Source organism: Salvelinus alpinus, chromosome 29 (assembly GCF_045679555.1).
Source record: "Salvelinus alpinus chromosome 29, SLU_Salpinus.1, whole genome shotgun sequence".
Lineage (NCBI taxonomy): Eukaryota > Metazoa > Chordata > Actinopteri > Salmoniformes > Salmonidae > Salvelinus > Salvelinus alpinus.
In genome coordinates this window covers 19964085-19990473 of record NC_092114.1, presented here as the reverse complement: position 1 = coordinate 19990473, position 26389 = coordinate 19964085, and the positions used below count along the sequence as shown (strand labels likewise).

Sequence of the window (26389 nt, the reverse complement as noted above, 5' to 3'; positions counted from 1 at the left end):
GAATCTTGTTATGTTTATACAAATATTTACACATGTTAAGTTTGCTGAAAATAAACGCAGTTGACAGTGAGAGGACATTTCTTTTTTTGCTGAGTTTAGGAATAAAGTGACAGATAGTAAACAGTAGTAGTGTCACGTTCTGACCTTAATTCCTTTTTTATGTCTTTATTTTAGTTTGGTCAGGGCGTGATTTGGGGTGGGCATTCTATGTTGTTATTCTATGTTTTGTTCTGTGTGTTATATTTCTATGTGTTTAGCCTAGTATGGTTCTCAATCAGAGGCAGGTGTCGATCGTTGTGATTGAGAATGATACTTAGGTAGCCTGTTTTCCCACAATGGGTTGTGGGTAGTTATTTTCTGTGTCTGTTTCACCATACAGAACTGTTTCGGTTGTTTGTTTGTGCTTTTGTTATTTTGTTCAGTTGATTTATAAAAAATCTAATTATGGACAGTTACCACGCTGCACATTGGTCCGATATTTCCTACTCCTCCTCAGACGAAGAGGAGAATCGTTACAAGTAGCAGCGTATGTGATGAGTCAAGGTTAGTGCAAAAAGGGTCAATGCAGATAGTCCGGGTAGCTATTTGGTTAACTATTTAAATAACTATTTAGCAGTATTATAGCTTGGGGGTAGAAGCTGTTCAAGATCCTGTTGGTCCCAGACGGTGCATTGGTCCCGCTTCACGTGCGGTAGCAGGGAGAACAGTCTATGACTTGGGTGGCTGGAATCGTTGAAAATGTTGAACACTTCCTCTGACACCACCCTGTATAGAGGTCCTGGACGGCCTTTTCACGACTGTGCTGGTGTGTTTGGACCATGATAGATCCTTAGTGATTTTTGGGGTATTTTATTAGGATCCCAATTAGCTGTTGCAAAAACAGCAGCTACTCATCCTGGTGTCCACATAAAACATGAAACATGACATAATACAGAACATTAATAGACAAGAACAGCTCAAGGACAGAACTACATAAATTAAAAATAAATGTTTAAAAAGGCACACGTAGCCTACTTATCAATACCAATACATACACACAAACTATCTAGGTCAAATAGGGGAGAGGGGTTGTGCCGTGAGGTGTTGCTTTATCCGTTTTTTAAAAACCAGGTTTGCTGTTTATTTGAGCAATATGAGATGGAAGGGAGTTCCATGCAATAATGGCTCTATATAATACTTTACGCTTTCTTGAATTTGTTCTGGATTTGGGTACTGTGAAAAGACCTCTGGTGGCATGTCTGGTGCGGTAAGTGTGTGTGTCAGGGCTGTGTGTAAGTTGACTATGCAAACAATTTGGGATTTTCAACACATTAATGTTTCTTATAAAAATAAGTTATGCAGTCAGTCTATCCCCAACTCTTAGCCAAGAAAGACTGGCATGCATAGTATTTATATCAGCCCTCTGATTACAATGAAGAGCAAGACGTGCCACTGGTCCCCCACAGCGCCGGTGTTATGGGTGGGCCTCAGGGGGCCTGGCCTGCCCAACTGTACCTCCTTGCCAGTACAAATAAAATATTGGTCATCTATTTGACTAACACAAAGACGCATCAATCTCAGATAAATCATCCGAGCGAAACAGCGCCCCTCCGTCTGCTTATGTGTATGGCATGTCATATTATTTCTGTCCATACAGCATCAGATACCTATAATAAGATAGAGGGGCACTGTTTCGCTCGCTCGGATGCTTTCTCTGGTGAGATACTGGAGTTTTACCAGAGAGAAAAGGTGAAGCGAGAGGGCTCATTCTCGCCAAATCTGTCCATAATAAGCCAAATGCGTTTCTATGGGGATACCTTAATATAAAATGCCTCAAGTAAAAGTGAAAGTCACCCAGTAATTACTACTTGAGTAAAAGTCTAAAAGTATCTGGTTTTAAATGTACTTAAGTACAGTGCTGGAAAAAGTACTCAATTGTCATACTTGAGTGAAAGTAAAAACTAAAAGTACATGCTATACATTATTATTATCATTTGTATGTATTTTTTGACAGCCAGGGGCACACTCCAACACTCAGACATAATTTACAAACTAAGCATTTGTGTTTAGTGAGTCTCCCAGATCAGAGGCAGTAGGTATGACCAAGGACGTTGTCTTGATAAGTGTGTCAATTGGACCATTTTCCTGTACTGCTAAGCATTCAAATTGTAACAAGTATTTTGAGTGTCAAGGAAAATGTATGGAGTAAAAAGTACATTCTTTTCTTTATGAATGTAGTGAATGAAAAGTAAAAATATAAATAGTAAAGTATATATACCCCAAAAAACTACTTAGGTAGTACTTTCAAGTATTTTTACATAAGCACTTTACACCACTGGTGCCAGTACAGTGTTCGGATGCTGGCTTCCCCTAAACTAAATTGACGTTTTTGCCAAAATTATATAATTACTCCTGTCTAAATAAAATCATTCAAAATCTTTCACTAGAGAGCATGATTTGGCCACAGAGGATCCTTAGCTTCTTTTAAAAAATAGTTGAAGATTGTTTCAAATCACAAGTGTGTAGGCCTATGCCTATTTAATTTGGAAGCCCGCAATTTGGTTTTTAAGGCCAGGTCTCTCTACAGAATGCATGCACTCAACTCTCCATAATGCACTCAGCTGTCTCCTGACAATTCTTGCACATTCATTTGTTTGTGTGAATTGTTTGCCCTTTGATTGTTTATTTTTTTAAATAAATTCCCCATTACACATGTCACCAGTAGGCCTAATAAATGTACTGTTAATTAATTTCTGTTCACGCATGTATTAATTAAAGTAATTTACTGTTCTCATTCTCGGAATGGAAATGGTTGCCGAGTTCACAACCTACTACACTTGTCAGAAATGACTTTTGTCCATTTTGTCATTGTCTACTCCATGTGAGCAATGGGAATGTGACTGGTTTCTCTGTTCTGATAACGTTTAGGGAGAGCGCGCCTGAGCACGCATAGAAGTACCTGGCCTGCTGCGGGATAATGTAGAAATTTTCCCATTTGGGGATGTTTGATTTCTGATTGTCTTTACTCACCACTTCCACCACTAATAACCTAATGTGTGTAGATTGATGAGGGGGAAAAAAACTATTTAATCCATTTTAGAATAAGACTGTAATGCAACAAAATGTGGAAAAAGTCAAGAGGTCTGAATAATTACTGAATGCACTGTATGTTGTAGTAATGTTCGAGTCACTCAAATATCAAATGAATACACAATAGTCATGTCAAAATGTAGAGAATTGCAAGAAAATGGGCTATAAAACGGCAATATGTTCTGTACACCCCATGTCAAAATGTGTGGAATTGCAAGAAAATGGGCTATAAAACGGCAATATGTTCTGTACACCCCATGTCAAAATGTGTGGAATTGCAAGAAAATGGGCTATAAAACGGCAATATGTTCTGTACACCCCATGTCAAAATGTGTGGAATTGCAAGAAAATGAGCTATAAAACGGCAATATGTTCTGTACACCCCATGTCAAAATGTGTGGAATTGCAAGAAAATGGGCTATAAAACGGCAATATGTTCTGTACACCCCATGTCAAAATGTGTGGAATTGCAAGAAATAACCTTTTGCTGCAATGGGGGTCCGAGTGAAAAAGTTTGGGAACCCCTGGACTAGTTGATACAATGTTGCAAGTTCGCTAGCAACAGCTTAAACCGGACCCAGTTGATTTATTTGATAGCCTTGTTGCACTTCACTAGTGATAGCTCAAGTCAACATCGATAGAAAGGGGGCCGACTGGCGACGTAGAGAGATTATTGCGATTGAAAGAATCTGAATTTTCATCAGGATATTTTCTACTGTTTTTATTTCTCGGCTTTAGGCCTATGTATTTTACTTAGTTGACGATGGAAGTTAAAGGCCTACTGCTGCATTGGCCTATAGGATATCTCTGAGTTCCATGCACTCATTTCTTTAGCTTCCAATGGATCACAGTGTATCAATGTGTCCATATGACCGAGGCTGATTGTCACAACGACTCCTGCTCCCTCCCTCCCGGCGTTCGACGGCACCGGTCTACTAACCACTGGCCATGTCTTCATTATTACGCACACCTGTTCCCCATCATTACGCACACATGGTCGTCATTGCCTCCTTGATTACTCCCCCTTTATTTAGCCTTCAGTCACTAGGTGTTATTGTTTTCTCTCACGTTCAGTACGCGCCTCGTGTTTGTTCATCTGCACCGGTTCTTTATTAAACTCACCTTCTGCACCGGTTCTTTATTAAACTCACCTTCTGCACCGGTTTCCTGACTCCCGGCGTATACATTGCACTGATGCTATTGCATTAGTTGAATTATTACTTAAAACATGTGTTCAGCTTTTTATGATTAACCACGTGACAGTGATTTTGAGAAACTTAAACTTTATTATGAAAATATAAACAAAAATGCTCATACAAAAATAATCATAACTGGCACACAGGTCGGTAGAAATGGTAGCTTCCCCAAACTTTAAACTCATAACACCCATACAAAAAAATTATGCACGTGTTTGCCCTCCCACTTCCTACATATCCTTCTCTCACTCCCTCCATGTCCCCCTCTCACTCCCTCCATGTCCCCTCCCACTTCCTACATATCCCCTCTCACTCCCTCCATGTCCCTCTCTCACTCCCTCCATGTCCCCCTCTCAGTCCCTCCATGTCCCCTCCCACTCCCTACATATCCCCTCTCACTCCCTCCATGTCCCCCTCTCACTCCCTCCATGTCCCCCTCTCACTCCCTCCATGTCCCCTCCCACTTCCTACATATCCCCTCTCACTCCCTCCATGTCCCCCTCTCACTCCCTCCATGTCCCCTCTCACTCCCTTCATGTCCCTTCTCACTTCCTACATATCCCCATCTCCCTCCATATCCCCTCTCACTTCCTCCATGTCCCCCTCTCACTCCCTCCATGTCCCCTCTCACTTCCTACATATTCCTCTCTCCCTCCATGTCCCCCTCTCACTCCCTCCATGTCCCCTCTCACTTCCTACATATCCCCATCTCCCTCCATGTCCCCTCTCACTCCCTCCATGTCCCCTCTCACTTCCTCCATGTCCCCCTCTCACTTCCTCCATGTCCCCTCTCACTTCCTCCATGTCCCCTCTCCCTGTTAGAAGTTTGAGTTTATTTATTCTTGCTCACAGATAAAACTGAAGAAATGCAGAATTTACATTACTAATAATTGCAAAACATTGATTTAAAATCCATAACACATAATACGTGACATACATAGAATACAGAACACTTGAAACATTACAGGACATTTTTCATGATGGCAATTGAAAATGTCCCCTCTCACTCCTTCCATGTCCCTCTCTCATGTTTCTCTCTTACTCTCAGTTTCTCTTTCTCTCTTTCTCTCCATCCATCACACCCTCTTACCTTTTCTCCCCTCCCTCCCTCCCTCCCTCCCTCCCTCCCTCCCTCCCTCCCTCCGTCCGTCCGTCTGTCTGTCTATATGGTGGTGTCGATATGATGATTGTGGTAGGTAGGTTTTGCCAGAATGTTAATGAGACCTGGCTAGGGTAATGGGAATCCGCCCCCTCTCTCGAACGCAGCACGGATGATTTGAACCTGTGGGTGTTTCAGTTGCGTAAGTGTGTACAGTTGAACTGAACTCTAGCCGTGTGTGTGTGTGTGTGTGTGTGTGTGTGTGTGTGTGTGTGTGTGTGTGTGTGTGTGTGTGTGTGTGTGTGTGTGTGTGTGTGTGTGTGTGTGTGTGTGTGCGTGTGCGTGTGTGCGTGCTACTGTGTTTTGTGTTACTGTTAGTATATGCCCAGGAGTCTGTAAGCACACACACCATCTCCAACATGACTTTTTGTTTGTCGTCGACATGTGGGTTGTCGTGGTTACAGGAATGTGTATGTTGTGTGCCAAGCAGCATGTCTAATGGGGAGGGATTGATGGGTTGTTTGGCGGGTTGTGTCGTGTTTCTTTGGGAACGGGAGAGACGGGTGTCTCAGTAAGTGGCCTCTTAGTGAGTTGAAAGAGTTAAACAAATACTCACCCATTCATTTCATTTCAGGTCTAAGACAAGTTATTACAATGTAACAGCAGTCAAGAGATGCAATAACAGTCAAGAGATGTAAAACAGTCAAGAGATGTAATAACAGTCAAGAGATGCAATAACAGTCAAGAGATGTAATAACAGTCAAGAGATGTAAAACAGTCAAGAGATGCAATAACAGTCAAGAGATGTAATAACAGTCAAGAGATGTGAAACAGTCAAGAGATGTAATAACAGTCAAGAGATGTAATAACAGTCAAGAGATGTAAAACAGTCAAGAGATGCAATAACAGTCAAGAGATGTAATAACAGTCAAGAGATGTGAAACAGTCAAGAGATGTAATAACAGTCAAGAGATGTAATAACAGTCAAGAGATGTAAAACAGTCAAGAGATGTGAAACAGTCAAGAGATGTAATAACAGTCAAGAGATGTAATAACAGTCAAGAGATGCAATAACAGTCAAGAGATGTAATAACAGTCAAGAGATGCAATAACAGTCAAGAGATGTAATAACAGTCAAGAGATGTAATAACAGTCAAGATATGTAATAACAGTCAAGAGATGTGAAACAGTCAAGAGATGTAATACCAGTCAAGAGATGTAATAACAGTCAAGAGATGTAATAACAGTCAAGAGATGTAATAACAGTCAAGAGATGTAATAACAGTCAAGAGATGTGAAACAGTCAAGAGATGTAATAACAGTCAAGAGATGTAATAACAGTCAAGAGATGTAATAACAGTCAAGAGATGTAATAACAGTCAAGAGATGTAATAACAGTCAAGAGATGTAATAACAGTCAAGAGATGCAATAACAGTCAAGAGATGTAATAACAGTCAAGAGATGTAATAACAGTCAAGAGATGTAAAACAGTCAAGAACAATCACCGTACAGTTGAACAGTTAACCTTCTGAATGTACTCAGATTGAACTGGAGCTATACTCACTTCTCTGTCCGGATTCCCATAGTACACACAGACATAACTCATGCTAATGACTGTAATGACCATGATCATCTCTAACTCATAACTCTGTCTGTCACCTCCCTCAGAAAGGGACCAGGAAGTGTGAGCTCCAGTACAGCAGTATTTACACTATGTATGATGTGTTTCCATCTACTGACACATAGCCCATAACTCTCTCTCCTACAGAACAATGAATAGACAAAGACAGATTATATGAGGGATGGAGAGATTGAGAGGTGAGATTTGTAAGTCTGAAAAGAGGAAGATACATACAGACAGATATACAGACAGAGAGAGAGAAAAGGAGAGAAATTGACAGTGTAGAGGAGAAAGCGAGAGAAAGGCAGGAAGAGAAAGAGAGAGAGAAAAAGCAGCAATAATAATGTTTGTCCATCTTGAGACACCGTAGCCACTATATACATTTTAGAATAGTCCGAATTAATCTATGATAACTCATTAATTGATGTTTTTGCCGAGGAAATCTTAGTCACGCAATTTTACATCTAACATGTTTGGTGCAGTATTTCTCAAGTGGAAAAACTTGCATGAAAATGAGTCCTCTATCGTTGAATGACAACAAACACTTAATTGAAGAATCCCTACGTTGACCAATGGAGAAATGACCGACGGTGTAGGCTTGGCTACCGAAATCCGGATTGCCTCGCAAATTTTTTGGGGGTGTGCACGAACAGCCAAAAAAAACCTGGCTGAAGACCAAAACGAACAAAAACGTCAGAAAATGTTGTCATAATATATGCAAGAAACTGTTTCGGATGGGAAGCATGCAGATGCCTTAATAAGAGATAGAGAGTGATACAGTGCAGTAACCACAGGTGGTAGGCAGTCCATCACACTCAGAGGAAAGTGTCTGAGACAACAGCTCCTTGGGGAGACATGAAGGTGACTTTGATCAGACAAAGACAGAGGAGGCGAGAAAGAAGGATAGAGAGGGTAAAGAAGTGGAGAGGGTTCATAGTGGAGCAAATAGAGTGTGGGTTGGGGTTGGAATGTGGAGTGCCGGCTCAGAGAGGGGTCAGAGGGTGATATAAGGGTTGAGGGTGCTGAAGGGTTAAGGCGTCAGCATGCTTCAGTTCTGCTGGCACCTAGCTGAACTTGGCTAGGCGAACCGAATGAATGTGCTCGCATGCTCCCTTAAAATACCTTTTCTTGAAAAATGAGTAAAAACAATCCCTACCGTTGACCAATCACAGACGAAGGGGTGTAGTTTTTGGCTACCGAACTTCAGCTAGCCTCCAGTAAAAATGGAGCTGAAGGGTTGTGTGTGTGTGGGGGGGGGGGGGGGGGTCCTGAAGGGTTGTGTGTGTGTGTGGGGGGGGGGGGGGGGGTGAAGGGTTAGGAGCAATGATTTATAGATGACTGATAGGGGGCGCTGTGTTGACGCCACCGTGCCTCCATCTTGGCACTCCCTCACCTTTGTATAAAATATTTTGTAAGCTGTAGAAATGTATTTATTTATGTCTACATTCATCTTTGCCATATTTGTTCTATTACAGATACCTTAATACATACTTTTAAATTAGATTATGTGAGCATGCTAGCAGACTCATAGACTTCAAGTCATTGCGCTAACGCTATTTAGCATTAGCTCGCAAAACTACCTCTAACTGGACACAGAGACATAAAAATGGGATCCACTAGTTCATCTGATTCTGTTGAAGTAAATAAAGGGCCTAATTGCCAAAATTCTGAAGTATCCCTTTAAGTCACGGTACAATGCTTCCCAGTGACCACAGGTAGAGGGAGACAAAGTTGGTTAATAAACAAAATAAAAACTATTTTATTTAACTATAAGAGGTCAGATTTAGATTAAACGTTATGTGTTGTGAATGTGATCTTGTCAAGTCGTGAATTGTATTCCTCTAGAGAAATGGTGGTCAATTTACCTCCTTGAGAGTTACTGGGTGTGCAGGCTTTTGCTCCAGCCCTACGATAACATACCTGATTCAGATGTCAGTAGAAGCAGTAAAATCAGGAGAATCAGGAGTCAGTAGAATCAACAGCCTCATTCATTACTATTCCACCTGTAGGTTTACCATGAAATTAAAGTGCTTTTTTATTTTTGAACTTGTCAAGGTGAACTCGGAGATGTTCGTCTCAACCCAGAGTTTTCAAAGCCCGTCTCTGTGGACAATAAGGACCGTCACCCTTTAGAGAGGTGTCCAGTAAGGGATGTTGGACCTGCCCATCTTTTAAGTGCACTTTGAGGTGTTTAGGGATATTTACTGTTGAAAGGTACCATGTACCATGTAATCAGTTATGGAGCGATAAGATTTTTCTCAACCGTGACCTCTTGATCAACCCTAAAACGAACCCCATTTTACCACTTGCTCACTGTTGAAAGGTAGGAGTTGGTCACCTTGCGCCCTGTTATACGGAACAAAAGCATTATTTTTAGTGTCTGGCAGAATCTGGTCAAAAGTAGTACACAAAAGTGGTGCACTACATATGGAATAGGGTGCCATTTGGGACACAACGTCTGGCTAATATGCCTGTCTAGTCAAGGGAGCATTGAATATATAATATTAATATAATAATATTAAATGCCATTTAGCAGACGCTTTTATACAAAGCGACTTAGTCATGTCTGGATACATTTTAAATATAGGTGGTCCCTGGAATCAAACCCACTATCCTGGCATTGCAAGCACAATCCTCAACCAACTGAGCTACAGATTACCATTTCTGGTCTTCTTGCTCAACATTGACCTGTTGCTTAACCCTATGCCGATGGCATTATCTACCAAGAGAATTATCTTTGATCATAATCACAGTCGTGTATAGTCCCCCCAAGCAGACACATCGACTGCCCTAAAATAACTTCCTTCGACTCTATGTAAACTGGAAACCACATATCCTGAGGCTGCATTTATTGTAGCTGGGGATTTTTACAAGGCTAATCTGAAAACAAGGCTCCCTAAATTCTATCAGCATATCAATTGCGCAACCCGTACTGGCAAAACCCTGGAACATTGTTATTCTAACTTCGTCAACGCATATAAGGCCCTCCCCCGCCCTCCTTTCGGAAAAGCTGACCATGACTCCATTTTGTTGCTCCCAGCCTATAGACAGAAACTAAAACAGGAAACACCCGCGCTCAGGTCTTTTCAACGCTGGTCCGACAAATCGGATTCCGCGCTTCAAGATTGCTTCGATTACATGGACTGGGATATGTTCCGCATAGCGTCGAACAACAACATTGATGAATACGCTGATTCGGTGAGCGAGTTTATTATAAGTGCATCGGTGATGTTGTACCCACAGCGTCTATTAATAACCTCTCTGGGATAGGGGGCAGTATTTTCACGTCTGGATGAAAAGCGTGCCCATAGTAATCTGCCTGCTACTCAGGCCCAGAAGCTATGATATGCATATCATTAGTAGGTTTGGATAGAAAACACTCTGAAGTTTCAAAAACTGTTTGAATAATGTCTGTGAGTTTAACAGAACTGATTTGGCAGGCGAAACCCCGAGCACAATCCATCCAGGGATTTTTTTTTTAGGTCAATCTGTTTTCCATTAGCTTTCTATGGCAAGCCCGTTTTAATAGAAATATGCTTGCAGTTCCTACAGCTTCCACTAGATGTCAACAGTCTTTAGAAATTGGTTGATGTTTTTCCTTTGAGTAATGAAGAAGTAGCCCTTTCCTTTCTGCGGCTCGAGCCAGGTGGACTGTTTTGTTTGGGGCGCGTGACCTGAAGCGCGCTCCACTTTCATTTTATCAGCTATTGAACACGGTATAGTCCGTCTTAAATTTGATCGATTATTTACGTTTTAAAATACCTAAAGTTGGATTAGGAAAGTTGTTTGGAATGTTTGGACCAAGATTACAGGTAATTTATTAGATATTTTGTAGTCATGTTGGGCGAGTTGGAACCGGTGTTTTTCTGAATCAAACGCGCCAAATAAATGGACATTTTGGGGATATATAACGACGGAATTAATCGAACAAAAGGACCATTTGTGATGTTTATCGGACATATTGGAGTGCCAACAGAAGAATCTCTTCAAAGGTAAGGCATGAATTATATCCTTATTTCTGAGTTTTGTGTCGCGCCTGGCGGGTTCAAATATGATTGTCATGTGTTTGTATGCGGGGTGCTGTCCTCAGATAATAGCATGGTTTGCCTTCGCCGTAAAGCCTTTTTGAAATCTGACACGGTGGCTGGATTCACAAGAAGGCAAGCTTTATTTTGGTGTATTGCACTTGTGATTGTATGAAAGTTAAATATTTCTAATAATTTAATTTGAATTTGGCACTCTGTCATTTCACCAGATGTTGTCAAATCGATCCCGCTAACGGGATTTGATCCATGAGAAGTTTTAAAACATTCCCCAACCAGAAACTGTGGATTGATGGCAGCATTCGCGCAAAACTGAAAGCGCGAACCACTGCTTTTAATCCGGGCAAGGTGACCGGAAACATGACCGAATACAAACAGTGTAGCTATTCCCTCCGCAAGGCAATCAAACAAGCTAAGCGTCAGTATAGAGACAAAGTAGAGTCGCAATTCAACGGCTCAGACATGAGAGGTATGTGGCAGGGTCTACAGTCAATCACGGACTACAAAAGAAAAACCAGCCCCATCGCAGACCACGATGTCTTGCTCCCAGACAGACTAAACAACTTCTTTGCTCGTTTTGAGGACAATACAGTGCCACTGATACGGCCCGCTACCAAAACCTGCGGGCTCTCCTTCACTGCAGCCAACGTGAGTAAAACTTTTAAACGTGTTAACCCTCACAAGGCTGCAGACCCAGACGGCATCCCCAGCCGCGTCCTCAGAGCATGCACAGACCAGCTGGCTGGTGTGTTTACGGACATATTCAATTAATCCTTATCCCAGTCTGCTGTTCCCACATGCTTCAAGAGGGCCACCATTGTTCCTGTTCCAAAGAAAGCTAATGTAACTGAGCTAAATGACTACCGCCCCGTAGCACTCACTTTCGTCATCATGAAGTGCTTTGAGAGACTAGTCAAGGACCATATCACCTCCACCCTACCTGACACCCTAGACCCACTCCAATTTGCTTACCGCCCCAATAGTGGAGGAAAACTCGCCTCCCTGCGGACCTGGCATCCTTTCACTCCCTCCTCTCTACATTCTCCTCTTCTGTCTCTGCTGCTAAAGCCAATTTCTACCACTCTAAATTCCAAGCATCTGCCTCTAACCCTAGGAAGCTCTTTGCCACCTTCTCCTCCCTCCTGAATCCTCCTCCCCCTCCTCCCCCCTCCTCCCTCTCTGCTGATGACTTCGTCAACCATTTTGAAAAGAAGGTCGACGACATCCGATCCTCGTTTGCTAAGTCAAACGACACCGCTGGTTCTGCTCACACTGCCCTACCCTGTGCTTTGACCTCTTTCTCCCCTCTCTCTCCAGATGAAATCTCGCGTCTTGTGACGGCCGGCCGCCCAACAACCTGCCCGCTTGACCCTATCCCCTCCTCTCTTCTCCAGACCATTTCCGGAGACCTTCTCCCTTACCTCACCTCGCTCATCAACTCATCCTTGACCGCTGGCTACGTCCCTTCCGTCTTCAAGAGAGCGAGAGTTGCACCCCTTCTGAAAAAACCTACACTCGATCCCTCCGATGTCAACAACTACAGACCAGTATCCCTTCTTTCTTTTCTCTCCAAAACTCTTGAACGTGCCGTCCTTGGCCAGCTCTCCTGCTATCTCTCTCAGAATGACCTTCTTGATCCAAATCAGTCAGGTTTCAAGACTAGTCATTCAACTGAGACTGCTCTTCTCTGTGTCACGGAGGCGCTCCGCACTGCTAAAGCTAACTCTCTCTCCTCTGCTCTCATCCTTCTAGACCTATCGGCTGCCTTTGATACTGTGAACCATCAGATCCTCCTCTCCACCCTCTCCGAGCTGTGCATCTCCGGCGCGGCCCACGCTTGGATTGCGTCCTACCTGACAGGTCGCTCCTATCAGGTGGCGTGGCGAGAATCTGTCTCCGCACCACGTGCTCTCACCACTGGTGTCCCCCAGGGCTCTGTTCTAGGCCCTCTCCTATTCTCGCTATACACCAAGTCACTTGGCTCTGTCATATCCTCACATGGTCTCTCCTATCATTGCTATGCAGACGACACACAATTAATCTTCTCCTTTCCCCCCTCTGATAACCAGGTGGTGAATCGCATCTCTGCATGTCTGGCAGACATATCAGTGTGGATGACGGATCACCACCTCAAGCTGAACCTCGGCAAGACGGAGCTGCTCTTCCTCCCGGGGAAGGACTGCCCGTTCCATGATCTCGCCATCACGGTTGACAACTCCATTGTGTCCTCCTCCCAGAGTGCTAAGAACCTTGGCGTGATCCTGGACAACACCCTGTCGTTCTCAACTAACATCAAGGCGGTGACCCGTTCCTGTAGGTTCATGCTCTACAACATTCGCAGAGTACGACCCTGCCTCACGCAGGAAGCGGCGCAGGTCCTAATCCAGGCACTTGTCATCTCCCGTCTGGATTACTGCAACTCGCTGTTGGCTGGGCTCCCTGCCTGTGCCATTAAACCCCTACAACTCATCCAGAACGCCGCAGCCCGTCTGGTGTTCAACTTTCCCAAGTTCTCTCACGTCACCCCGCTCCTCCGCTCTCTCCACTGGCTTCCAGTTGAAGCTCGCATCCGCTACAAGACCATGGTGCTTGCCTACGGAGCTGTGAGGGGAACGGCACCTCCGTACCTTCAGGCTCTGATCAGGCCCTACACCCAAACAAGGGCACTGCGTTCATCCACCTCTGGCCTGCTCGCCTCCCTACCTCTGAGGAAGTACAGTTCCCGCTCAGCCCAGTCAAAACTGTTCGCTGCTCTGGCACCCCAATGGTGGAACAAACTCCCTCACGACGCCAGGTCAGCGGAGTCAATCACCACCTTCCGGAGACACCTGAAACCCCACCTCTTTAAGGAATACCTAGGATAGGATAAAGTAATCCTTCTAACCCCCCCCCCTTAAAAGAGTTAGATGCACTATTGTAAAGTGGTTGTTCCACTGGATATCATAAGGTGAATGCACCAATTTGTAAGTCGCTCTGGATAAGAGCGTCTGCTAAATGACTTAAATGTAATGTAAATGTAAATGTAATAGGTCCACAGACGACGTAATCGCAATCACACTGCACACTGCCCTAATCTATCTGGACAAGAGGAATACCTATGTAAGAATGCTGTTCATCGACTACAGCTCAGCATTTAACACCATAGTACCCTCCAAACTCGTCATTAAGCTTGAGACCCTGGGTCTCGACCCCGCCCTGTGAAACTGGGTCCTGGACTTCCTGACGGGCCGCCCCCAGGTGGTGAGGGTAGGTAACAACATCTCCACCCCGCTGATCCTCAACAATGGTGCGTTCTCAGCCCTCTCCTGTACTCCCTGTTCACCCACAACTGCGTGGCCATGCACGCCTCCAACTCAATCATCAAGTTTGCAGACGATACTACAGTGGTAGGCTTGATTACCAACAACAACGAGACGGCCTACAGGGAGGAGGTGAGGGCCCTCAGAGTGTGGTGTCAGGAAAATAACCTCACACTCAATGTCAACAAAACAAAAGAGATGATCGTGGACTTCAGGAAACAGCAAAGGGAGCAGCCCCCTATCCACATCGACGGAACAGTAGTGGAGAGGGTGGAAAGTTTTAAGTTCCTCGGAGTACACATCACGGACAACCTGAAATGGTCCACCTACACAGACAGCGTGGTGAAGAAGGTGCAGCAGCGCCTCTTCAACCTCAGGAGGCTGAAGAAATTCGGCTTGTCACCAACAACACTCACAAACTTTTACAGATGCACAATCGAGAGCATCCTGTTGGGCTGTATCACCGCCTGGTACGGCAACTGCTCCGCCCATAACGGTAAGGCTCTCCAGAGGGTAGTGAGGACTGCACAACGCATCACCGGGGACAAACTACCTACCCTCCAGGACACCTACACCACCCGATGTCACAGGAAGGCCAAAAAGATCATCAAGGACAACAACCACCCGAGCCACTGCCTGTTCACCCCGCTATCATCCAGAAGGCGAGGTCAGTACAGGTGCATTAAAGCGGGGACCGAGAGACTGAAAAACAGCTTCTATCTCAAGGCCATCAGACTGTTAAACAGCCATCACTAACATTGAGTGGCTGCTGCCAACATACTGACTCAACTCTAGCCACTTTAATAATGGAACATTTTATGTAATAAATGTATCACTAGCCACTTTAAACAATGCCACTTTATATAATGTTTACATACCCTACATTACTCATCTCATATGTATATACTGTACTCTATACCATCTACTGCATCTTGCCATCTTGATGTAATAAATGTATCACTAGCCACTTCAAACAATGCCACTTTATATAATGTTTACATACCCTACATTACTTATCTCATATGTATATACTGTACTTTATACCATCTACTGCATCTTGCCTATGCCGTTCGGCCATCACTCATTCATATATTTTTATGTACATATTCTTATTCATTCCTTTACACTTGTGTGTATAAGGTAGTTGTTGTGAAATTGTTAGGTTAGATTACTTGTTAGATATTACTGCATGGTCGGAACTAGAAGCAGAAGCAAAAAAAATTCGATTTGATATTCGTAAGTCTACTTTTAACCCTTCTCTTAACCCTACTCTTAACCCTATCCATACCATATTCTCCCTCTGGTTTGGATTGGGAAGGTAGGCCTGCATTGGTCACCATCTGTTATAAGTAATGGAAGGACCATTACTCTAAGCCTGTTTAAGTCTGAGATAGGGCTGTTACGGTAACCATATTAACGCCACACCGGTGGTCACGAGTCATGATGGCAATCAAATTCCCCGTGACCATTTAGTCACGGTAATTAGGCTTCTCCAAGCTCTGATGCTGCTGATGGTCATTAGTAGCCTACCAAACTTGCTAACTGCCTAGACTCAGCACTCTATTGTCCCTCTTATCGCTCTGCATCAATGCAAATGTAATTGAAAATCTAATCAAACACTTAATGAGAGCCCATTGTGCAACATTTCTATAGGGTATGCAATTGCGTGAGAAAACAGTTTTGATGGCCTCTATTAAAAAGAGGAGGAACCCATCAGCTTTCTATAGGCTAGGCCTACTATATCTATTTGTCAACGTTCCTAATATTAAGCACATTGCTTGTCTTTACAACAGGAGTATAGCCTACTTGAGAGAATGCCAAAAGTGTGCAAAGCTGTCATCAAGGCAAAGGGTGGCTACTTTGAAGTATCTAAAATCAAAAATATATTTTGATTTGATTAACACTTTTTTGGTTACTACATGATTCCATATGTGTTATTTCATAGTTTTGATGTCTTCAATATTATTCTACAATGTAGAACGTAAAAATAAAGATAAAACCCTTGAATGAGTAGGTGTGCCCAAACTTTTGACTGGTACTGTATATTATTTAGTATATGTAAAGACAAGATTAAATCAAGATTAGTCTGATGGGTTACAATATTTGCCTATTACTTGGGAATTATATATTATCATTTGTGAATGATGCCCAGCTTGTGCAGTGGCGTGGAAATTCTAATCAAAAGGAAGAGAGACTGCAGATTCTTCACTTTTTATTATAAGGTTTACAAATCGGGAGCTGGTTAACAATCCACTCAACAACATTGCAGAGTTAAGAGCCAAACACGCAAGAGTTGGGTCTCAGCCTTTATAGGAAAATACAACCACTGTCTACATGGCAGTTTAACAGGTGTGTGAGGATCATGGTGGGAACATAGCGCACAAACTAGTGATAACGCCAGTTTTGTTACTCCTTTCTGCTGGTAGAATGTTCGCTGCTGCTCAAGCTAGCCTCTGATCTCTTTATATCTCCACCCAGCTGTGCCCTTGAAAGATACGAAAAGAACAGGATGGACCAAAAACTGTGGTCATTCTTAGAGGCTCTTTGTCTTTGGCCGCGTGAACAAGTCACTCAGAAACAAGAGAGGAAAAAACAATGGCTTCTTACATGAGAGAAACAGACAGTGGAAATGTACAGGTTTAAGGCTCATACAGTGCATTTGCATAACAATGTTTCTAATTTTGCCACCATAGCAGTAAGGCAAGAAACAGCAAATGCCTTTTTTTTGTTGACTTTTTCAAATCATAACCGCACACCTCATGTAGCCTAGCCCATATGCCTATATGTTTTGATACGGTTTGTATCACAACTAAAGGGGCCAAATAACTTCTTAAAATGAGGCACATTAATCCGCTTTACAACAGGTGTAGCGCCTAACACACGCAGTGGTTGAGTTTAAAGTTTGGGGAAGATAGTTTTCACCATAAAAATGCACCTTTATAATAAAAGCATTACATGCATAATTGCATTTGTGATCACTTTTGAGAATTCCCGCTTAATTGATTGCATTTTGGAACATTTGCGCTTACAGCCTACTACCGTGTGTGCATTGCTGCGCTTAATGTGAAGAAATAGTCTATTAGTTTATCAACATTTTAAGCTAAACGTTCTGATCTGTTGCATCCGCCTCATTGCTTTAAAAAAATGTTTTTGATGCTAGTGGTTGTATTCATTTGGGATCTATCGCATCCCAGACTATGTTTGGAATATTTATTTCTCGCACAGAATAGAATAAGTCAACTTTTATACTATGCAGGATAGTAGATTGACATAGGCTAGTGCTTTTGATATTCGTTAGGCTTACTCATCTTGTTGGCTGATGAATAGTAAATATGTATAATTCTTCAATATGCGCCTCGAAATTGCGCAGTTGCATCCCCGCTGTGTCTGTCTTCACTTGTAGCCTGTGAGAAGGACCCGATCACATGACAGGCTTAATAAGAATTTAGATATCTGAGAGAGCCATGTGAGTGAGAGGTGCTTAGGAGCACTCAGCCGGGAGAAGGGTATTATAATTATTATATTGTCATGACCGCCACAGCCCTAGTGTGAGAGCATTTGAGGTACTCTTTAACATTGACATTTTGCTCAACCTTCACTTCTGCCTCAGCCTCTGCCCTAGCCATACCACAGTAATTCAACACCTTTTCACTCTTGTTGTTGCAGATGGACCGCGTTCACAAATCCCAGATTGGTCCAGGATTTGGACTAACCACGCCCCTTATGAGGAAACCCAGCTCATCGTGTGCCGTGTGCCGACTGAGGTTCAACTCAGAGGTAGGCAGAGTTTGATCTCTTACAGGGCAGTACCAGGGATGCTGCAGAGTTTCACCACATACAGGGCAGTACCAGGGATGCTGCAGAGTTTCACCACATACAGGGCAGTACCAGGGATGCTTGCAGAGTTTGAACTTAACCAGTAGATATATACTAAGTGATGTGTAGTGTTAACCAGTAGATATATACTAAGTGTTGTGTGGTGTTGACCAGTAGATATATACTAAGTGATGTGTGGTGTTGACCAGTAGATATATATACTAAGTGTTGTGTGTTGTTGACCAGTAGATATATACTAAGTGATGTGTGGTGTTGACCAGTAGATATATACTAAGTGATCTGTGGTGTTGACCAGTAGATATATACTAAGTGATGTGTGGTGTTGACCAGTATATATATATACTAAGTGTTGTGTGGTGTTAACCAGTACATATACTTTGTGGATGGCACAGGTTTGATATTGGATGAGATGTATGAGATGAAAATCTCTCAGAGTTTATAAGTTGCTCTGGATAAGAGCATCTGATAACTGATGAAACACTAATCATGTTAGATCTCTGGCTTGACCCTGTGGTTATATAACTTGAGTTCTTACTACTGCATGGTCATTGGAGTTGTTGTCTCTTGTGTGATTCAGTGCTTCTGGCTCTATTTTCTCTGTGTAGAGCCAGGCCTCATCCCATTACAATGGTACCAAACACTTCAAGAGGCTCAAAGCCCTTGACCCACCGGACTGCAAGACCAGAGCCCCTGACACAGTAACCAAGGAAACCACGACCAAGAACGTATCACCCTGCCCTGTGCCGCCCAGCTCAGAACCCAGTTCAACAGGTTGGTGTGTGTGTGGTGTGTGTGTGTGTCAATGACTGTATATATGAATGCAAAAATCCATCAATCACATGACACCATTCATTCATATGTGAAGACTCAATAGCACATTAAAGCCTAACGAAGACGGTTAAGATGGCGTCTCGTGGAGACATAACACACTCACTGGGCCACTCCAGTAAGTGACGTAGCTCAGTGCTGCCCCTCTCACTGAGTAACTCATGTTGAAGACTGAACGATGTACTGAAGGCCGCCATTAGCAACTAAATTATCTTTATAACTTCTTCTGTGTGCAATTTTAAAATAATTGATTCTAGGACATTTGCTGTATTAGAAGCAATAATTGGCATCATGATTGTCTTATTATTTAAGGCCAACCAGTACCGTGGTTGGCCTTGAACTTCAGTTGCTTCAATGAGACAGAGCTGTCTTTGTCTCCTTGTGTGCACTGCGTGCGTACGTGCGTGTGTGTGTGTGTTCATGAGTGCATGTGCACGTGTTTGTGTGCACCTGTCTATCCTCACTGTCAAAAGGCATTAAACACTCCTTCCTCTACATTACCCTAAATACATATTAAATACAGTGCATTCGGGAAAGTATTCAGACCCCTTGACTTTTTCCACATTTTGTTACATTACAGCCTTATTCTAAAATGAATAAAATATTTTTTTCCCTCATCAATCTACAGACAATACACCATAATGACAAAGCAAAAACAGTTTTTTATTTTTTTTTGCGAATGTATTTAAAAAATATCACATTGACATAAGTATTCAGACCCTACATACATGTATACATACAGTTGCAGTCGGAAGTTTACATACACCTTAGCCAAATACATTTAAACTCCGTTTTTCACAATTCCTGACATTTAATCCTAGTAAAGATTCCCTGTCTTAGGTCAGTTAGGATCACCACTTTATTTTAAGAATGTGAAATGTCAGAATAATAGTAGAGAGAACGATTTATTTCAGCTTTTATTTATTTCATCACATTCCCAGTGGGTCAGAAGTTTACATACACTCAATTACTATTTGGTAGCATTGCCTTTAAATTGTTTAACTTTGGTCAAACGTTTCGGGTAGCCTTCCACAAGCTTCCCACAATAAGTTGGGTGAATTTTGGCCCATTCCTCCTGTTGTCCTTAAGCCATTTTGCCACAACTTTGGAAGTATGCTTGGGGTCATTGTCCATTTGGAAGACCCATTTGCGACCAAGCTTTAACTTCCTGACTGATGTCTTGAGATGTTGCTTCAATATATTCACATAATTTTCCTGCCTCATGATGCCATCTATTTTGTGAAGTGCACCAGTCCACAACATGATGCTGCCACCCCGGTGTTTCACGGTTGGGATGGTGTTCTTCGGCTTGCAAGCCTGCCCCTTTTTCCTCCAAACACAACGATGGTCATTATGGCCAAGCAGTTCCATTTTTGTTTCATCAGACCAGAGGACATTTCTCCAAAAAGCACGATCTTTGTCCCCATGTGCAGTTGCAAACCGTAGTCTGGATTTTTTAATGGCGGTTTTGGAGCAGTGGCTTCTTCCTTGCTGAGCGGCCTTTCAGGTTATGTCAATATAGGACTCGTTTTACTGTGGATATAGATACTTTTGTAACAGTTTCCTCCAGCATCTTCACAAGGTCCTTTGCTGTTGTTCTCAGATTGATTTGCACTTTTCGCACTAAAGTACGTTAATCTCTAGGAGACAGAACGTGTCTCCTTCCTGAGTGGTATGACGGCTGCGTGGTCCGATGGTGTTTATACTTGCTTACTATTATTTGTACAGATGAACGTGGTACCTTCAGGCGTTTGGAAATTGCTCCCAAGGATGAACCAGACTTGTGGAGGTCTACATTTTATTTCTGATGTCTTGGCGGATTTCTTTTGATTTCTCCCATGATGTCAGCAAAGAGGCACTGAGTTTGAAGGTAAGCCTTGAAATACATCCACAGGTACACCTCCAATTGACTCAAATGATGTCAATTAGCCTATCAGAAGCTTCTAAAGGAATTTTCTGGAATTTTCCAAGCTATTTAAAGGCACAGTCAACTTAGTGTATGTAACTTCTGACCCACTGGAATTGTGATACAGTGGATTATAAGTGAAATAATCTATCTGTAAACAATTGTTGGAAAAATTACTACACAAAGTAGATGTTCTAACAGACTTGCCAAAATTATAGTTTGTTAACAAGAAATTTGTAAAGTGGTTGAAAAACTAGTTTTAATAACTCCAACCTAAGTGTATGTGAACTTCTGACTTCAACTGTATATTCTCAGTCTTTAGAGGTTCAAACGCAGCCCTTTGCTTGTGTGTTTGTAATGTATGCAGATCTGTGAGTATGTATGCGTCCACAGCTGTTGGAGTTTGCGTTGTTTGTTAATCTCTGCAGATCTGGGAGTGTGTATGTGTCTTTATATCACAACAGGTTGGTGGCACCTTAATTGGGGTAATGGCTGGAGCGGAATCATTGGAATGGTATCAAACACATAAAATACATGTTTCCATGGTTTCCAGGTGTTTGATACATTCCCTTATCACATTTGTTGGTGTGCATGAGTGTTTTTAGAGAGTGGGAGGCATATTGTTTGATAATAATGCAACATAGTGAGAGACCATTTTGATTTAATGCGATAGCGATAGAGGGAGTTTTTCTGCGTGTGGAAGAAACAGGGGAGCCATGTGTTGATGACTTTGTCAAACAGCCTTATTGCCATTTTAGAGAGACAGTCAATGAAAACAGACAAACAAACCCTCACAGGCCTAATCACCATTACCACGGCAAGGTTCCCAAATCCCCTCTTCCAGTCTGTCTCACTGCAGATAATGGAGTATAATAATCTCAATCCAAGCCTCTAATTTTCCTACTCTGAAAAATGTAATCAGATTCCCATAGGGGTAAATCCATATGAATTAAGACCATGGAAGAAGTGGTCAGAAAGTGACTTTTTGGACCTGAATGCCAAAACAGGTGCTCAAAGTTGACCCATTTTGTATTCCCCATCATACAATGAGACATCTATGTCTTCATCACTGGAAAAGATAAACAGTTGAGTTTAATATAATTGAAAAGCTTATTAACAGGGTTGTCCAACTTTTTTTAAACGTCTTGAAATAAAAAAAATTTTTATGAAAACAATCTTTTTTTTAACCTTTAATGTCAATGATTTAAAATCTCAGATTCTTCTCATATTCGCATATGTTGTAGCTTAGAACCGATTTGAGGTTTTTGTGTTGTGCCCGCCATTGGTTGAGACACAACATGGTCTTGAATACAGGGTGTCATTTCAATCATAGAAATATAATTCATAGAATGGACCTATCCCTTCAGACCATTGCGATTCAGCTGGTACACCATTGAAATTGAACTGAAATTTTAACTTTCACTTTAGAAGCCTTTCAAAACTCAAATACCCTACAAGTCTGCATTTCCTGCTAGGCAGGAAGATTCTCAGAAACAAAAGAGTGATCAAATTAAGATCCTACATCTGTAGGTCTCCTATGGAGGATTGACAGTATAATTTAAAACAACAGATCCTCCCATTCAACTCAACATTCTTTGATGTGTGGATGTCCAACCATCTTTATGGTACTATTTAAAAGTCGAAATTTCTATTTGATTCCCATTTTAGTACATTTAACAGTCAAAACATGACACCCACCCTGTATTCAAGAGCATGTTGTCTCAACCGATGGCTGGCACAACACAAACACCTCAGATGATGTAAAATGTGGACAGGTTTTAGATAATTGATGCTTAAGGCTAAAAAATTACATAATTGCTGTAAATAAATAAATAAAACATTCAATAAATTCTAGAATTGTTTGACAACCCTGTTTTTGTAAACTTTTAAAAGACATCAATCTCAACCGTTTATCTTTTCTAGTGATCAAAAAAGGTCAACTTTCAGGACTTCTATCCCTTGAATGTTTTGGCATTCAGTTCCAAAAAGTAACTTTCTGAGCAAGTAAACAATGGGCAAATACTGTATGTAATGAAGCTTTTGTTCAAATCAAAAGGGGTGCTGTCAAAAAGTGATTGAATTCAAGTGGATTTACCCATAGGAAATCTTTGATTATTACCAAGATTACAGCTAATGAATCTCATACACACTGGTGTGCTTTTATCTGTCTCAGTGAGTTATGGTAAGAGTTGAGAAACTTGGGATGCTTCCCAAATGGCACCCTATTCACTATCTAGAATAGGGTGCCGTTTGGGACGCAGACCCTGCAGTGGTAATCAGCATTAGAGACTCTATTAGAGGTTGATGTAGGAGAGAAGAAAGCATCAGAGTAAACGTGTCTCCCCTCTCTCTCACCACCACTGTCACACACACAAACACTCTCCCCACTAATTCACCATTCACCACACTCAAATTCGTTTTCATTTTACGATGACAGAAAATGGAGGGATAAACCCTTATCACGATGCTCTTTTCTATTCTTCTGTGTAGATGTCACAGCCGGAGCCGTGTTGTCACCACCCTCTGCCTCTGGGGTGGTTCCATTGACCTGCAGCCCATCTGTATCCATGGAAATGCCCTCTGACCCCTCTCTGTCACTCTGTCCCCTGGTGGAGAAGGAGAAGGAGATGGAGGGAGAGGTGGAGGAGGTTGTGGAGTCGGAGGAAAAGAAGGCTAAGAGACTACTATACTGTTCTCTCTGCAAGGTGGCGGTCAACTCTGCATCCCAGCTACAGGCTCACAACAGTGGTGAGAATGAAGCTTTAATGACCTGTTTGTGTACAGGTGTGTCATCATCATGTTGCAACAAGTCCGTCTTCTTAATCATTGCTCTCATCGGGTCAATACCACACCAATCGATCACTCACTCCCTATCCCCAAGGGCTAGGCCATTATTGCCATCTTGATCTGATAGGTAAAGTGTATGTTAGGACAGGGCCTCTATCTCTCTCTTGTCATCCTCCCCATTGAGATGCACCTTTATGTTGTAGCCAGATGCCCCACTTTGTTAATACTGTACTTAGTTGGCGTCTCTGCTTCTAACCTTTGGCCCATCTGACCTTTCACCCTGTCAGGCACGAAACACAAGACAATGCTGGAGGCCAGGAGCGGCGACGGAGCCATAAAGTCATTCCCCAGGTCAGGGGTCAAAGCCAAGCTGGCCCCTCCCACCGAGGTGTCAACGGGGCTCCAGAACAAAACTTTCCACTGTGAGATCTGCGATGTGCACGTCAACTCCGAGACACAACTCAAACAGGTTAGTTGTATACTGTATTTAAACTGAAATCTGCCCTTTTATGAATATTTATACATCTGCGTTCCAGAGATGAGAGGAAAAATATGGATTTTAATTAGGTTTAGTGTTTCCGTAAATTTCCTGTGACCTGGTGAATCTATGAGCTAGACTGACCCATTTGGCTAAGACATCTCCTTCTCCCTCATCCCTGTCGCCCCCCCCTTCTCTCTCCACCCCGCCCCTCTCTCTCTCCTCAGCACATCAGTAGTAGAAGGCATAAAGACCGTGCAGCAGGGAAGCCAGCCAAGCCCAAGTTTAGCCCCTATGGTCTGCCGTCTCAACGCAACCAGAATCTACAGACAGTGAGTACCACATTATTGTCTTTTGGCAGTACTTTACTGGAGGTTTTGTTGTGGACTGTTTGTGGTTTACATCTGGTATGATTGGATTGGAGTTGTTTTGCAAAGTGTTGTAGATTGTGGAACAGGTGTGATAGCGTTATGGTTGCGATCACGTTGTGATTTAATTGTAGACTGGTTGTGATCACGTTGTGATTTAATTGTAGACTGGTTGTGATCATGTTGTGATTTAATTGTAGACTGGTTGTGATCACGTTGTGATTTAATTGTAGACTGGTTGTGATCACGTTGTGATTTAATTGTAGACTGGTTGTGATCATGTTGTGATTTAAATGTAGACAGGTTGTGATCATGTTGTGATTTAAATGTAGACAGGTTGTGATCATGTTGTGATTTAAATGTAGACTGGTTGTGATCATGTTGTGATTTAATTGTAGACTGGTTGTGATCATGTTGTGATTTAAATGTAGACTGGTTGTGATCTAAATGTAGACTGGTTGTTATCATGTTGTGATTTTAATTGTAGACTGGTTGTGATCATGTTGTGATTTAATTGTAGAATGGTTTTGATCACGCTGTGTGTGGTTTCCAGGTTGGGATCACTCTGAGGAAGGAGCAGGACTTGGCAAAGCCTCTCGTCTCGTGCCTCTTACAGCGCCATCTCTCCCTTGCTGCTGCTGCTGCCATGGCAACCCTGTCCCCGTTCCATTTGCGCCCTGCCCCTACATCTGGCTCCGCCCTCTTTCAGACTCAGCCCCTCCACCAGACCCTATTACATCCTGCCCCAGGACCTCTCCGTACGGCACATACATCAGTTCTGTTCTCACCGTACTGACTCAGACCTGAACCAGATTTGGCCTACTCCTGACTCAGACCCATGTCAGATGGACCAGAACCCAACAGAATCTGTGGGACCAGTGCAGACAAAATACAGTCTGTAAAGTTGGAAACAGAGCTGGGATCAGATTCAGAGTATTTATCTCTACTGACCATCTTGGACCAGGGTGTCTATGTTGGTTTTTGTGCCATGCTTGAGTGTGTGCGTGTTTGTGTGTTCGATCATGTGTTTGTCATGAAATATGAGTATTGTTTTTCAATAAAGAATTTGTTGCTTACCTTGATACTAATCCCTCTTTGGGTCCCGTTCAAGAATTTCTCAAACTGAAATGAATTAAGAGACTCAGATCCTTCATTTTGGCTTCAAACGATGGGCCTCAATTATTTATTACTTAGAGTACAGGTAATCCCCTTGGCTTAACTTCTTCAGATAAATCACAACAGGAATGTGCTCCTTGACCGTGACTTTATTGTCTGGGAGATGCTGCTGTGCACAGGAGGACCCAGGCCCCATGAATCTCTGTAGAGATCCATTTAATCAGACATATGTTGGTAAATCTAATGTTTTGGTGGGAGGTAGTCTATAAGAAGGGGTTAACCCCTATCAAATAGAACTATTCGACATCCTTAACAAGATTTTTTACAATATACGTACATATTATCATATGTTTGTATGGCAATCAAAGCAGGGAGGGGGGTCTTCAAGAGGGGTTATCCAAAGTATAAGAGGTAGTGGTAGTGCATATGAAAACAGTTGTGTGCATTGTGCCTACAAGCTACATACAGATACAGGATTGTGTCGAGGTACAGATCTGGGGAAGGGTACCAAAAAATGTCTGCAGCATTGAAGGTCCCCAAGAACACAGTGTCCTCCATCATTCTTAAATGGAGGAAGATTGGAACCACCAAGACTCTTCATAGAGCTGGCCGCCTGGCCAAACTGAGCAATCGGGGGAGAAGGGCCTTAGTCAGGGAGGTAGGTGACCAAGAACCCGATGGTCAGTCTGACAGAGCTCCAGAGTTCCTCTGTGGAGATGGGAGAACCTTCCAGAAGGACAA

The 26389-nt window shown here is 42.6% G+C and overlaps 1 protein-coding gene across 2 annotated transcripts in view; it reads left to right on the top strand.

Annotated features, from left to right (window-relative positions):
* The window catches only part of LOC139559247 (zinc finger protein 385D-like), a 32182-nt gene extending 6568 nt beyond the window's left edge, over positions 1 to 25614 (top strand). For both annotated transcript variants that reach the window (XM_071375053.1, XM_071375054.1), the window contains 6 exons: positions 17995 to 18105; positions 18771 to 18936; positions 23390 to 23647; positions 23974 to 24155; positions 24392 to 24496; positions 25086 to 25614. In XM_071375053.1, coding sequence (XP_071231154.1) covers positions 17995 to 18105; positions 18771 to 18936; positions 23390 to 23647; positions 23974 to 24155; positions 24392 to 24496; positions 25086 to 25328 — 1065 coding nt within the window. In that variant the 3' untranslated portion in view covers positions 25329 to 25614. The remainder of the gene's footprint in view (positions 1 to 17994; positions 18106 to 18770; positions 18937 to 23389; positions 23648 to 23973; positions 24156 to 24391; positions 24497 to 25085) is intronic.
* Positions 25615 to 26389: the final 775 nt, after the last annotated feature.